The sequence below is a fragment of the Myiozetetes cayanensis genome, unplaced genomic scaffold (genome assembly GCF_022539395.1).
Source record: "Myiozetetes cayanensis isolate MyiCay16 unplaced genomic scaffold, myiCay2020 scf10, whole genome shotgun sequence".
NCBI classification, from domain to species: domain Eukaryota; kingdom Metazoa; phylum Chordata; class Aves; order Passeriformes; family Tyrannidae; genus Myiozetetes; species Myiozetetes cayanensis.
In genome coordinates this window covers 14,437,887-14,452,960 of record NW_026086605.1, presented here as the reverse complement: position 1 = coordinate 14,452,960, position 15,074 = coordinate 14,437,887, and the positions used below count along the sequence as shown (strand labels likewise).

The window sequence follows — 15,074 nt, the reverse complement described above, 5'->3', positions numbered from 1 at the left end:
TCCTGCACTGGCTTCCTCGTGTGTCCCTGTCACTGGGGCCACATGGCTGCTACACAGGTCTGTCCCTGTCCCCTCAGAGACTGCCCCATCTGCCCCATCCCTCCCCCTCATTTCCCCCATGCTCACCGTCCTCGTGGGGGGTCTGTACACACCAGTGTGATATGGGATACCCAGCCTGACTCTGTGCCCCCAAAGTGTTGTCCTGCTTCCCCCCCAGAACAAGAAGATGCAGGGTAGGCAGTGGGGGAAGAAGCATGGGGTTTATTGAGGAAGGTCTCCATGCAGGGGGGCTCCAGCAGAAATGTTGAGGCCAGGGCCACCCCTCACACACATCATGACCGAGCCAAAGGGAGTCCCACAGGGCAGAGTCCTCCCTCCAGGACCCCAGGAGAGAAATGTCAGCTCGGTTCAGCCCTGCACCTGGACAGGAGTTCTTCTCCTTAAGGTGCTGGATGTCACAGGGACCCTCCTATTTCCCCCTATCTGACCCTGGACCGTGAACCTCCACACCTTGCAGCCAAGCCCAAGTACCTCTTGGGGTCCCCACCACAGGCCAGGCTGAGAATTGGGGTGCTGGTGGCATATGCATGCAGGACATGTGGGCAGGGGAGGGCTTAGCAGTGTGAGAGGAAGAGTCCTGGTGGAGCTGCTCCACCAGGCACTGTCCCTGCATTGGAGCAGGTCATGGGGCAGTGCAGGCAGGGAGCTGCAGCCAGGTATGGGCAGGCTCTGCCAAGACTGGGCAAGGAGCCTGCCTCAGCCATGGCACAGCTCAGCCTCAACTATGCTGAGCCATGCATGAGCCCAGGGTACAAGGCACAGGGGCAGGAGCCTGCCCAGCACTGCACCTCCCTGCCTTGAACACTGGGCTGGGGAGCTTTCTGGGTCCAGCTGGGGATGGCACCAGGTCAGGGAGGGAGCAGAAGCAAGTGCCCAGTGTCATGGCAGTGCTGAAGGATGCTGCTGGCAAGGATGCACTGCCACGTGGGTGAGGGCATGTGGCCAAGGCTGGGGAGCAGCAATGGGCAGCATGTGGGGCAGGGCTGGGGAGAATGTATGGCACCATCATGCAAAAGAAGTGGCACCAGGGCTCTGCAGGCACCCTGGGCAGTGGACACGCAGCAACTGAGCCCACGCCGCAGCACCAAGAGCAGGGTGCCCCAAGGAGGGGGTGAAGCAAGAGCTCAGTGCCTGTGGGCATGTGGCTAAGTGTGCATCCCCACCTTAGCGCTGCTGGGGGCTTTTCCAGTCCCATCCCTCCCTGATGCACAGCAACAGGGCACTGCCATCTGGGGCTGCCCACAGCAGGGCAAACCCCTTCGCCTGGGGTAGGTACAGCAGCACCAAGAACACAGAGGGCTGCAGGAGCCCCTTGGCAACAGTTTGGCTCAGTAGGAAGCACCTGGGATACCCCAGCACCAGCCCCTGCCCACAGTGGGTCCAAGCAGGGGCAGACCCACTGTGGGGGCTGTAGAGCAGATGGCGGTGGGCAGCCCCACTGGGTAGCCACAGCCTCCCCCTCCCACTTTCCCTGGGCTCAGAAGCGGGTGCTCTGGTAGTGCAGCCTGCGGAGCTCGGAGAGGCCACTGTCCCGGCAGTACGAGTCCCTGCAGGGACTCCCTGCCAGTCACCGGCCCCCCGCCCCACCACCCCCACCACCGCTGCTGCTGGTGGAGCTGCCGCTGCTGGAGCTGCCGCTGCTGCACCGGTCCTCGTAGATGGAGATCTCAATCTGGGCCCTGCTAAGGATCATCAGTGAAATGTGCTAGCCCAATTGCCTGGCACCCACTCCCAGTGTCCCCCCACCCCTTGTCATCCCCCCAGCACCCTGCTGCAGGATACAACCCTCATGCCACGCTCCAGGGGATCAGTGAGCAGCAGCCCCCGTGGCGCGTAGATCTTCTCGTTCTGGTCCTGGATATACTTGGAGATCTTCTTCAGTACCTGCCAGCACATGGAGGGACACTCAGGGCCTGCCAGCACTGCCTGCTCTGGCCTCCAGCTCCCTGCTCCCTGTGCCATCCTTGAGCCGTCCCTGTGCCGACATGCCCATCCCCAAGCCCTCCCCTGCACCTCAGCACCTTCTCATAATGCGTCTCCATGCAAAGGAAGATGAAATAGGCAGTGGCACAGGCCAGGCACCCCTCCAGGTATGAGCTGCCCCCAATCTTCTCTGCCTCAGCGTAGAAGCCGTTTAGGGTTTTCACAGTTTCCTCAAAGAGTTGCCGCTCGATCTAGGACAGAAACCAGGGTGAAGAGGAGTCTGGCCAGAGGCTGACTCCCTGCACCGCCCTGTCCCCATTCTTGGGGGGATCTGGGGAGCACTTAACTCTCTCCTCCCTGCCCAGCTGATGCCTCAGCTTGCTGGCACTTGCCCACCTCCCACCCATGCCAAGATCTGCTGAGCCTGCAGCCTTCACCAGAGCCTCCCAGTCCCCAGTAGCACCCAAGTCTTTGCACAGCAGACAGTGGCTGTGACTGCATGCACCCAGCAGCCCTGGCTGGCCCAGGGCCATACCACATCCCATTGGGGCTCCACGCCTTCAGACCCCTCTACCCTCTTAGCCCCCATAGGTCACTGCCATAGGGCACCACCCTGTCAATCTGTCAAGCTTCCTACCCGGCTCTCCAGCTCAGGGGGAAACTTTGTCTGGAACTGGCATGTGGTCCCGTCACTGTAATCCCGCTGCACGAAGACCTTGGTGGCCAGGGACGCGCTGCGCCGCAGTTCCTGCAGGCTGTGCACCTGGGGGCAGTGGATGGTACAGGGGGGCTGCAGCCAGGGGGTGCCAGGCATCCCTGCTGGAGAGCTGGGGGCCTGCAGAGCAGCGCCATTTCCCCAGTGTTGGGGTCTGCAGGCTCACACATCCCCAGGACAGGAAGCCCCTAGCACGGGGTGTGTCATGCCGTGAGCACAGCTTGCTTCTGGAGATGCAAGGCCAGTGGTGAGGGAAGGATGGTGGCAAGGGGAGGGTGCTGTGGCAGCCCCCTGCTCAGACTGTGGGTGAGTCTGTGTGTTCCCTGCCCCAGGCTGCTGTCAGGTCTCACCCACACTGGTTCCTGCATGAATGAGTGTGTGTTCACAGCAGGCCATGGCCCAGGGAGGAGACAGCCCCCTGTCCTAAGCAGCACCCCAGCACACAGCCAACCCAGCAACTTCCAGGCAGGAAGACAGGAGTGAGCCGAGCAGGAGAAATGGCCGGGCAGTGAGGCTGCAGCAGTGGCACAGTGGGTGAGCAGGCTGCAGTGGGGAGACTGCAGGAAAAGAATCAGCAGATCCAGTGGTGGATGCCAAGCCCTGATTCCCCATGGGGTGTAAGGGCCCATGCTAGCCGCCCGAACTCTGGGTTGTGGGGCAGCTTTGGTGGCTGGAGAGGTGGATGGAGGGACCAGGTTGTGCCAGGGGCAGGTATAAGGCCCCTCCCTCCCTGTGCTTCCCCTGGGTGACATGGGGCCACCACCTGCTCTCTGCCCCACAGACCGTCTGTCCCCGGCCCACGTCCCACCCACGACATCTGAGACAGGGACCCCCAGTCCCACAGCCATCCCTCTCCCCGGGGCACCCCAACCCAAACCCACGCTGCTACTTCCACCAAGGGCGCTCTGCACCCACCCTGCACCCCTACACTCCTTCAGGCACCCCATGTACACACCGTCCTTTCCGTGCACACAAACCCCTCGCAGCCCCCAGCCTCACACTGCCCCCGCAGGGACCCCAGCCCCGCTGTCCTCCCGCAGCAGCGCCCCCCCCGCGGAGCCCTCGCTCCGCCGCGCCCAGGCAGCCGGTGGCGGCGGGCAGGGCAGGGCAGGGCAGGGCAGGGCGGAGCGGGGGGGCTCCGCCGCAGCCCGGCCCCGGGCGGTGCCGCCGCCGGGGTGCCCCCGCCGTGCCGCCGCGCACCCACCTCCGTGGCCATGGCGCGGCGGGCGCCGGGCCGGGCTGTGCCGTGCCGGGGAGGGCCGGACCGGACCGCACCGGCGCCGTCACCGGGGCCGTGCGGAGCCGCTCGGGGCCGGGCGCTGTCCGCGGTGCTGCCGAGCCGAGCGGCGGAGGCGGGCCCGGCCGCCCGTGTGCGCAGCCGCCCGGTCCGCCGCGGCCCGCCCCGAGGACCGGGGATGGGCGCCCGCTGATACCGGCACGGGGCCGCTGTAGGACGCGGCCCCGTTGCTGCGGACGGCGGTACCCGCTGCCCCCAGGCCGGCCCCAGGGAGGGGCTGGGAAGGAGGGCTGCTGCTGGGTGTCCCCGGGGGTCTGGCACGGCGGCCACCGGAGCCCGGGTGCTTTTGGGGTGCAGCTGTAGGTCCCCGTGGGGGAGGGAACCTGGCTGCCGAGGGGGTGCTGCTGGAAGTAACAGGGGATCTGGGCGGTCGTGAGGCTGGAACGACAGCGATTTGGGGAGTCGACCATGGGGCTGGCAGTCCGCCGCGCCAAGGGCCCTCGTCTGAAGCTGCTTGTTTGCGAAGGAGTTGCAGCTGGCGCTGCGGTCGCAGCGCGGGCACACATCAAAGAGCAGAGCTAACGAATTCCCTATTATCTCTGCCCACTGACAGCTCAATTAGAGCCGGAGAAATGCCAAGCGGGGGGAACAGACGCTCGCCCGAGAGGTGAAGGAGGGGGCGGCTCCCAGCTGGGACTGTAGTGGGGCAAGAGGGATGCAGTAGCTGGGCATAGGGCCCTCGGCAGGCAGGAGAGCAGCCAGCCCTTCCCTCAACACCTGGGCGATGCTGGAGGCAGCGCAGGGCCCTGCCAGCGTGTATGCCTTGTCAGGGAACACAGCTAATACAGCTAATACAGCTAACACAGGCAACTAATATAGAGAACACAGTGAACACAGCAAACACAGCATGGCCAGCTGCCTGCAGTGCAGGGGCAGCTCTGTCTGACTTCTGATCCCCGCCCTGAGCACCAGTGCAGGCTTTGGGCATGCCAGATAGAGGCAGAGCCCTGGGGGTGGTTGGTAGGCAGCGCCCATTCTCTGGAGCATGGCAGGGTTTGTGACCAAGGGACCAAAGGACACATGCAGTCAGGGACCCCAACTGGAGGGCTCATCTCCCCCACAGACACAAAGCTATGGATCCTACAGTTTTTGGGGAAACCTCTTGCTTCCATGGTTCAGAGCAGCCCTGCCAGCCCACAGCCTGGAGCAGTGAGGTACACCCTGCCTTTACAGTGCCACAAAACCAAAGTTCCCCCCTCAGGTGGTGTGTGTGAAGTCTCCCATGCACCCAAACATATGCACATGCACTGGCACAGGCACTCATGCATGCACTCAGATGCCCACATTTGCCCACACAACCCATGCACCCCAGGCATGCACCTCGGTGCACATGCATTGTGCTCACACCCCCAAGCATGTCCCCAAATGTCCCCAAACCAAGACCCTGCATCCCACCTCCCTCCCGTGCTGCATGTCACTGCCACGTCAGTGCTCGCCTGCCCGCCTGGCAGGTCCTGCCAGTTGCCATGGCAATGCTGTGCCTGCCAAGAGATGAAGTTTGCTCTCCCATGCTGTAGTGAGGGACCAAGAGCAGTCACGGGGAGTTCAGCTCTGCCTGCCACCCCAGGCTCTGCCCATCATCCTACACCCTGTAGTGTTGTCCCAGGGATGTCTCTTCTCTGGTTGCACCAACCCAGGTTCTGGGCTCCATCTGTCTCACAAGCCATAACCTGCTGTCTGCAGGACCAGGGCATGTGTCAAGGAGTATCCTTGGTCTGGACATCACCCCATTATGGGGAGCTACTCTCTTGCAGCCATACTGCCCAGTGACAGGTAGGACACGGACAGCCCTGACCTGACCCAAAGTGCTCCCATCACCACACAGCCCCTGGCCCTACCTGTGGTATCTGTTGTCCCCAGCATCTCCAGAGCTCACCAGGGTCTACCAGCTCCCCCATGCAGGGTGCACCATCATGGGCTTTCCAGTTTTAACAGAGCAGGGATAGACCCTGCTGGTTCCCATGCAGAAGAAACAGGCTACTGCTGTGCCATGCCATGCCACGCCAGGTCCTGCCATGCTGTGCTGTGGCTTCCAGCAGGGCAGGTCAGAGGTGGAGGGAGCTGGCATAGCCAAAGGGATCCCAGGCAGTAGGATCAGAGACAGTAAGAGCTCAGGGCAGTCCTAAAGTGCTGCATGGCCCTGTTGCTCCCTCAGCCCCAGCACTGTGAGGGGGGCTGGCAAGGTGCCTGCAGCAACAGGGCTCTGTCCCTTTTGCTCCATCTGCTCAGCCCTGAGGGACTATTTTTAGGCTGCCCTGCAGCAGGGATAGGCACGGCTGCTGCCAGAGCTGCCTTTACTTCCCTGCTTGACTTTTCCTCTGTGCCTGGAGTGAGGCAGCTCTGATCTGTCTTGCACGGACCCCACAGATCAGATCTTCCTTTGCCTCTGGCTCTGGCTAACTGCTCACAGACCCTGCCCCTGGTCTCATGGGATAGACATGGGGCATACTTGGGACCCCTATGGCTAACCTGCACAGACAGCATGCCTGTGCCCATCACGTCACAGCAGCCATGCCCCAGCAGTGCCCCTGGTTCAGCCCCTGCACTTGGCTCCCAGACCAGGACCAGGGGTTGTCCCTAGTGTGTCTCTGGGTGCACACTACTGCACCCCATCCCAGCATCTCAACCCTCCCTGCAGCCCCAGCAGGGTGACTGGAGGCCATAGAGGGCAACTGGAGTCCTGCAACCAGTCCAGGACCAACCCCTGGGGCCCCATCCTGCACCCACTGCCTGCTGAGCCCTTTCTCCAGCCTGTCAGGTCTGTCAGCGGCTTCAGCTCTGCTTCAAAGAGGCCACAGCAGGGCCAGGTCCTGGCAGCTGCTTCCCACGGCACTGGGAGGGCTTTCATTATTGGTGGGGGAGCATGAGATCACCATCCAGTGAGGACAACAGTGACATTTGGGAGGCGCAAAAACAGCGGGGCAGTGTGATTAGCTGATAACCTTTCCTGAGAGATGCCAGGTGTGTGCACCTGTGGCAGGGGGAGGGGGACACATCCCCCACACTCTGAGCCTCTGGAAAACAGCTCCAAGTGCCTCAGCCTGCCCCTTCACACAGGACATGCAGACCGCCCCAAACTGGGGCCACTGACCCCACAGACTGGGCACTCTGAGAGTGGGCCCGTCTCTGTGGCATCTGCAAGAGCTGCCACGTTCAGCTCTGTCCATACCAAGGGGTGGTTTTAGTGCACTCCACTGCACTGGGAGCCCCTCCAGAGGGCAGGGACAGCCCCCCAGCACATCCCGAGGAAGTCCACAGGTGCTGGAGGACTCAGCATCCTTCCTGCAAACAGGCAAGCAGAGGAGAATGTGGTTTCAGAGCCAGGTGCCAAGGTCTGGTTTTAGCAAAGGTGCCAGCTGGGAGCCGAGGCTGTGCAAGGATTTCTACCACACAGGGATGGGGCTGTGCTGGGAGTAGACGTGGGTGGTTTTTCCCACCTCCCCAGTGGGGTGGGGAAGGGCAAACAGCACTGCAGAGGGGTCCCCATGTGTGGTGCCACGCCGTGAAGCAAAGGGACTCTTCCGCAGAGGGTTCCCCACATGGGACATGTCCCCTCCCTGCCCTGCTGAGCAGGACCAGGTGCTGGGGGCCAGGACTGGGGTGTCCAGCAGTGAACAGGGAGGGTCTGTTTGCAAGCTGGCAGGAACTGGGCAGGGCCAGGAGGTGCTGGGTCGGGGCTGGGAGAGTGCGTCAGCTCCGCAGCTGGGCTGGGAACGCTGCCAGCAGATTCCTGGGTCTGCCGGGCAACTGAGTGTGTGTGGGCGCAGGGCAAGTGCACAGCCACCACTGACCCTGTGCGCTGCCCGCCCTGAGGGTTCCACATAGCCCCTGGGCCACCTCGACCCCACAATGTCCCCAGTCGTGCCCCAAACTCCCACAGGCACTCACAGACAGGACCACCCCCATGGAGCTGTGCTGCCAGCCCAGCACTGCCCCCCAGCCAGAGTGCTCTCTCTTTTGAGCTGCTGGACACCCTGGGACACGTGTCCTGGCACAGACAGCCTCAGCCTGCTGTCCCTTCCTGAGGGTCCTTGAATGGTCAGCTCCAGTGTGCTGTCCTCTCCTAAACGTCCGTGCTCCACAGTGAGTGCAGCCCATGTCTGGCACTGACACAGCCCGAGAAGCAGGATGGGGAAGACAGTAGGGTGGGAGAGAGCCCACCCAGCCCAGTCAGCCCACCCAAGCCCAGAGGATGCATCTTTGCTCACAGAAACAAGGTCAGTAGCACCCAAAGCTGAGGCAGGAGAGTGGGACACAAGGATGGAAGGAGGCGGCCAGGATCCTTCTCAGCATCTCACTTCCCAGGAGCCTCCTGCTCCCCCTGCTCAGATCTCCTCTGTGCTAGGACCAGGCACAGGTCCTCCACAGGGAGGGCCTGGAGTGTCGATGGGGTACCCCCAGGGGGATGTCTTACCCTGCCACTCTGGCTCAACGTCCCTGAGGTCCCCACCGCAGAGGGGGCAGCCCCCATGGCCCCGCTTCCGCCCTCGCTGCTGTGACAGGCGACACAGGCAGTGACACAAGTGCTGGCACAGCCAGCTCCCTGGAGTGACAGGCACAAGTGTAAGTCTCCCAGATAGTTGCATGGCAGCAGGACGGGAATGTGGGCACTAGAGCAGCCTATGCAGACAGGATGCAGGGAAGGGTGCCAAATCCACCTGCTTTGGGTCCACACCCTTCTCTGGGGTACACCCCAGATCTATCTCCCCTGGGGCATCCTGGGTGGAAAAGGATTAAGGAAGCAATGTGAGTGCAGCAGGGAACTCCTAGAGCAAAGGTAAAGTCTCAGCTTGGAGACAAGGCTGCCAGGACACCTAGAAGAGTTGGAACAGGGAATGGACACCCCTATCCTGGAGCCATCCCTGCTCCCCCCCAGCATGGTCATGTTGACAGGAGGTGATTCAGTGGCTCCAATTAAGGCATTGTCACAGACAGAGAGACTGGGCCAGCTGGCAGGGAGCCTCTCACTCAACCCCAGCCTCATCACCTCCATCATGGCACACCCATGGCTGTGCTTAGCATCCCGCACACCGGCAGCTTCACCCTGCACACACAGCCTTGCTCTGCCTCCACCTCCCAGATCCTGCTCCCAGGCCTTGCCAGACCCTTCCCAGACTAGTTCCCATGGCAATTACACCCTGCCCAAGCCCATCCATCACGGATTAGCTATTTTCTACCAGCACTTATCTCCAGACAATCTCACTCCTGCCATGACAGCCTGATGCCTCCAGCACCCTCCCTCCTGCTACCAGGCAGCCCTGATAAAGGGCTGCTCTATCTTATCGGGCTCCCCGGCAGTTACACATTAATGGTGCCATCTCCGGGGCTTGGCTGGGGCGAGATGAACCCAGCCCACCCTCGGGCTGCCAGTAAGCATCAGTGATGCAGTGATGGCCGCTGTGGCCAGCACAGAGGGCATGGGCATGGCAGGCAGGCTACAGGCAAGGGCAGGTTGTGTGACTGAGGTTCCCAGCATGGCCTCAAAGTAGATGGACCCCACCAGGATTAGGGGAGCAGTCCCTGCCCCCAGCCCAGGGCAAAGAGCAACTGCTATCACTACATGCACTGGACTGTTTGCTCTATCACCATTAACAGAGCTGCCTTATCCGGCAGGCAGGGGCCAGTGACAGCCCAAAGCCTGTTGGCCAGGCAGCAGCATCGATCACGGGAAAGGGAGGGGGTGCCCCAGATAACCCCTGCAGAAAAATGGGCTTCTAATGGGGTCTTAAGTCTTGCACCCCCTGGCCCAGCCCATCTCCAAGGGAATGAGGGAATGTGGCCCTGGCAGGACCCTCGTCCCGCTTGTGCTCCAGGTTTTCCCACACTCTGGGCACTGGCAGAGCCTCTGTGAAAGCCCTTTGCTGGGAGGTGTAACCTCAGCAGACCATGGGCTGCCCAAGGTACATACTGGCAGGGCCACCCATGAAGAATAAGAACCCCGTGCCCATTGGCATCACCTTGGCACTGATGGCACACATGGCACCTGGGTGTTCCCCCCTAATGCTGCAGCATGAAGCCTCTTGGATGCCCTGTTCCTCCATCCCCTGCACCCCAAACATACCCAAACCCAGACCCCATGGGGCACTGGACAGAGAAGGGGGCAGGGGCACAGGGTAGGAACCACAGGCCCCTGCCTCATGACAGGGAATGCCTCTGAGGTGCCAGTCGACATGGGCAGGGGGATTGGTGTAGAATGGGGGCACCTTGTGCCAACAACACATCCCCATGGGACAGACAAGCCAACCCTTCCAGACAGCATCACCCCAGCGACACACAGAGCCAGGGCGGACTGAAGGGGTGCACGCAGAGAGGCTCCCTGGGAGCCTGGTTTGGGGACATGGATCACCATGCACCAAGGAGGAAGGGAGGGCTGGGGCAGCGGGGTGGGCAGGCTGGCGGGGGGCCGGGGCCAGCCCCGGGGGGCCCGACAGTCAGAGCAGATTGGCTGCCGGAGAGGCCTCCAGCCTCCTTAGAAAGGGCAGCGAGCGTGGGAGGCGCTAAGGGAGCAGGCGAGGTGCCGAGACACGCTCCCGTCCCGCTCGGCAGCCGCGGCCGGCAGCGGCAGGCGGGCAGCGGCGATGCCGCAGGCAGGCAGCCCCCCTGGCGCCGGGAGCACAGCGCTGCTGGCCCTGTCGCTGGCCCTGGCAGGGTCCCTGGGCGGCGGGCAGCACTACGATTACTATGGGTGGCAGCCCGAGAACCTGCCCCACGGGCGCTTCTACGGGCGGGAGCCGCAGTGCCTCGACATCCCGGCCGACATGCAGCTCTGCCGCGACGTGGGATACAAGCGCATGCGGCTGCCCAACCTGCTGGAACACGAGACCATGGCCGAGGCCAAGCAGCAGGCTGGCAGCTGGGTGCCCCTGCTCGCCAAGCAATGCCACACTGACACCCAGCTCTTCCTCTGCTCCCTCTTCGCCCCCGTCTGCCTCGACAGGCCCGTCTACCCCTGCCGCTCCCTCTGTGAGGTGGTACGGGACTCCTGTGCCCCCGTCATGGAGTCCTACGGCTTCCCCTGGCCCGAGATGCTGCACTGTGGCAAGTTCCCCTCTGACCACGAGCTCTGCATTGCCGTCCAGTTTGGGAACAGCAAAGCCACTCCACCACCAGGTAAGTGGAAAGGGTACTGTGTTGGGATGGGGATGCATGTGGAGCCCCTGCACCCCCACCCCTTCACCCCTCAAAGCAGAGCTTGGGACACTGATACTGACCAAGGACCCTCTGTCTGCAGCAGGGCACAAGTGGGTGCAGCACCAGCAGCATCAGCTGCTTTGTCTGAACACCACTCATTGCTTGAGGGAGCTGAGCACCCAGCTGCCTGCACAGAGCTGCTGCAGGACAGAGGAGAACATGAGATGACGTGGGAGCCACTGGCAGATCCACCACAGTGCCATCTATATCCCTCTCCTTTCTCTGGATCCCATGTCAGCAGCAAAGAGCATACTGCACCTGTGGGTCTCAGTCCCACGTTGCTGCTGCAGGTGGCTGACCCCTCAGACAGGGGAGGGTACATTAGCCAAAGGCAGCCCAGGGTCAGGATCAGGGTTATGACGACACCCTTCAGGCTGGGGCCACCCTCACTGTTGCTGTGGTTCAAAGTGACAACATCTGGTGGGAGGGCATCCTCATATCCCCTCCGCTGGGGTGGATGCTGGGACTCTGGCCAGAGAGGTGCTCTGTGCCCCCCTCCACCACCCCAGCACAGCTGCCTAGGGAGCAGAGAAGCTGCTGAGACTCTCCCAAGCATGTCCCTGTGGAGCTGGCCCAGGTGACAAATATCAGCAGCAGGAAGCTGTGACAATGACTGGTCTCTCACCACAGTGTCCAAGATCTGCACCCAGTGTGAGATGGAGCACAAGGCGGATGGCATGATGGAGCAGATGTGCTCCAGTGACTTTGGTGAGTGTTGGGGTCTGCCTCCCCCAGGTCTGACTGCCCAGGCAGGAGTTGACCAGAGGGTGGGGGTGTATGGGGACAGCCCCATGGGAGATCCCTGGCCATTCCCTTTGGACCTTGCATGCATGGGATGGGTGCACCACAGGAGATGACATTGGTGGGGGGATAGGCAGAATGGGACATGTGTGAGGTTCACTCAATAACCCCTTTCCCCACCCCACACAATAACTTCCCCAGAGACCCACCCCAGGGATGGGCTGCACCCTGTTCTGCACAGTTGCCTGGCCCAGACCCTCCCCTCCCCAGTGCCCCAGCAGTGCCCCCCCCAAACCGTGCTTGGCTGCCCCACACAGTGGTGAAGATGCGCATCAAGGAGATGACGGAGGAGAACGGGGAGCGGCGGCTCGTGGCTGCCCAGAAGAAGAAGGTGCTGAAGCTGGGCCCGCTCAAGCGCAAGGACACCAAGAAGATGGTGCTGCACATGAGGAATGCAGGTGCCTGCCCCTGCCCCCAGCTGGACAGCCTCAGTGGCAGCTTTCTGGTGATGGGCCGCAAGGTGGGCAGCCGCCTGCTCCTCCTGGCCATCTACCCCTGGCAGAAGCACAACAAGGAGATGAAGTTCGCAGTCAAGTTCATGTTCTCCTACCCTTGCCCCCTCTACCACCCATTGCTCTATGGGGCTGGGCAGCACTAGCACTCTGCCCACCCTGCCCTCTCCCAGGACTCCTGCACTGGCCCAACACTACAACCCCTGACATCCCTAGCTGCACCGCAGGATCCCAGCTCTGCTCACCTCAGGCCCTTGGCTGTGTCCCCAAAACCTGCTCTGCATCCCCAGGATTCCCAGCTGCATTTGTGGGAACCTTGATCCACAGCCAGGTCCCCTGCCTCCTTCTGAGAGCCTTTTTCTGCATCCCCAGGACCCCTGTTCTGCTCCCAGGACCCTTGCCCACATCCAGCAGTGTATGCTGAACCAGAACCCTTGCTCTGCATGCTTGTGAGCCCTAGTCTGCACCAGAGACCCTTGGCTACTCCCAAGCTCCCTGCCCAGCAGCCCAGGGACTCCTGTTTTCATTTAAGATCCCTGCTTGGCCCTCTTGGGACCACTTGGCTGCACCTTGGACCCCAACCCTGTACCTGTGTCCCTTGCCCAGCTCCCTCATCACATGCCCCAGACCCTCAGACTCCACAGTCCCTACTCCAGCCCACCAACACATCCCATGCCCTTACCCTGAGCTCACACCCCCGCCCTGGATCTCACCTTTGCACAGTCCCACCCCAGCCAAGGCAGGTCCCTTCTGCCTCCCTGTCCCCACAGACTGTTTCCCTCAAGACCAAGTGCCCAGAACAGCCCAGCCCCTGCCTGGGCTCCTCACCCCCCATTCCACATGGCTCAATGTGTGTGTGGGCTCCACCTCCAAGCCCCCCAGACCAGCTCTGCTGCATCCCTCACACACACCCCTGGCATGACCCAGCCCAGGCACCCCTTGCCCATACACACCACAGTAAATTATTCCATCTCCGAGAAGTCTGTGTCCAGCTCGATGTGGTTCATGGGCAACTGCCCCTTGGGGCTCCCTCAGGGACCCCAGAAGAAGGGGAGAGGGGTCCCAGTCCTGCCAACTGAATGGGGCAGCCCGAGGGAGTGGGGTCACCCCAAGCTCTGGCTCTACCCCACTCCAGCTGCCATGCCCAGAGCCTGAGTCTGGGCAGTCCAGACAAGTCAAGGGATAAAATTCCCAGAGGTCACAGGCATGGCACCCCTGCCCCTCCAAGGACCCTGTGAGGGTGTCATGATGAGGAGGGTGAGGGGACAGAGGCATCACTGTTGCTGGAACCCCACAGCTGAGTCTGACAGTGTTTGCCAGAGAGGTTTCTCCCTTTGTCATCCCAGGGGACAAATCCACAGGCTGGGACCTGGCAGCCCATGTGAGCAGTCTGGCACTGAGCACAGTAGGGGGAAGATCCTGGACCAGACAGCCGCCAACTCTGGCCAATCCACACCCTAGCACCTGAAAGCCCTGCCTGCAGCTCCCTGCCAGCCCTGCCCAGCTCCCAGACCTCCCACATAACAACCTCCCACCTCCTCCCAAAAGATTCCAGGTGCCACCCACTTGCACCAGCCAGGACCCTCCCAGCATCACAAGGACCAGGGCAGCTCTCACCCGGCCCCTCTGATGGTAGGAGGGTGCTGTCCCTTAGCTTGGCTTGACTCCCCCAGCTGCCCCACCATCCCAGTTGGCAAGGGGGGCATCCTGCCCACCCCAGTCCTGTTTACCCAGTGCACACTTGTATCCACCATGCCAGTGGGTGAGGGAGGCCTGAAAGCGGCCACCTGGATGTTTACCCAGTGCCTGGCTGCCTGCACTGCGTCCTCTCATCGGAGCTGGCCCAGGCACAAGGGAGCCTCCCAGGATAAGAGGGATATTGAGGCTGTGGGATGTCTGCACCCACCCTCCTCCAGGCTGACAGGACCACTGAGCACCTGCCCTGCACTGGACTGAGGTGACCCCTTCTTCCTCTGCCCTCCTTGGGCATGGCCTCAGCCCCACTGGTGAGCCTCCAGAAGCCCAAACAGCACTCACATCCCACTCCTGCCAGGGAGATGTGCCAGTGCCCCTGCCCTGCAGCCAGACAGGGACATGGGGTGGCCAGCCCTGGCCCCAGCCTCACACCAGGGCAGGGAGTTACTGCCCTCCCAGCTCCCCGCAGCCACTGGGGGAAAAAATGAGGAAAAAATTCAAATATTATTAGAAGGTTATGTTCAGGGAGTGAGTGCTGAGCATACCGCTACAGGAATAAACATTGTCAGTTATGACATTTTACTGCAAAACTTAAAATGCGTAAATAAAATTCCGTCTCCCACAGCACAAGTTTATCTGTAGTCTTCTGTATTCTGTGTCATTAGCATCTTTCCAGGGAGTGTTCAGACATAAATGGCCATCATGCTCATTGCTCCAAGTGTTTTCTCTAGAAAGACAAGTAACTCCTCTGCCTCCCACAGGTGGCTGTCTGAGCTCTACAGCTCACCCCCACCAAGCCCAGTACTCATCCCACTGCAGACACACACACAAACACAACCTCACAGCTCTTAGAGTGCTACACAGCCCTCCCCACTGCTACAGCTGCTCCACTGCCCCCACTAACTGCTGAGCCAGTCCCCCTGCACACACAGCATAACCC

At 61.7% G+C, this 15,074-nt stretch overlaps 2 protein-coding genes across 2 annotated transcripts; one reads left to right on the top strand and one right to left on the bottom strand.

The window, feature by feature from the left end:
• Positions 1 to 241: 241 nt before the first annotated feature.
• GOLGA7B (golgin A7 family member B) lies at positions 242 to 4,048 on the bottom strand. Its single transcript, XM_050339370.1, has 5 exons — positions 3,903 to 4,048; positions 2,621 to 2,746; positions 2,082 to 2,234; positions 1,843 to 1,944; positions 242 to 1,732 (listed from the first exon to the last, which is right to left on the bottom strand). Exons 1-5 carry the CDS (start codon positions 3,912 to 3,914, stop codon positions 1,628 to 1,630), a joined length of 498 nt encoding a protein of 165 aa, XP_050195327.1. The 5' UTR covers positions 3,915 to 4,048; the 3' UTR covers positions 242 to 1,627.
• A 6,520-nt stretch (positions 4,049 to 10,568) lies between these two features.
• On the top strand, positions 10,569 to 13,563 carry SFRP5 (secreted frizzled related protein 5). The gene is made up of 3 exons (XM_050339033.1): positions 10,569 to 11,105; positions 11,817 to 11,894; positions 12,245 to 13,563. Exons 1-3 carry the CDS (start codon positions 10,574 to 10,576, stop codon positions 12,583 to 12,585), a joined length of 951 nt encoding a protein of 316 aa, XP_050194990.1. The 5' UTR covers positions 10,569 to 10,573; the 3' UTR covers positions 12,586 to 13,563.
• Positions 13,564 to 15,074: the final 1,511 nt, after the last annotated feature.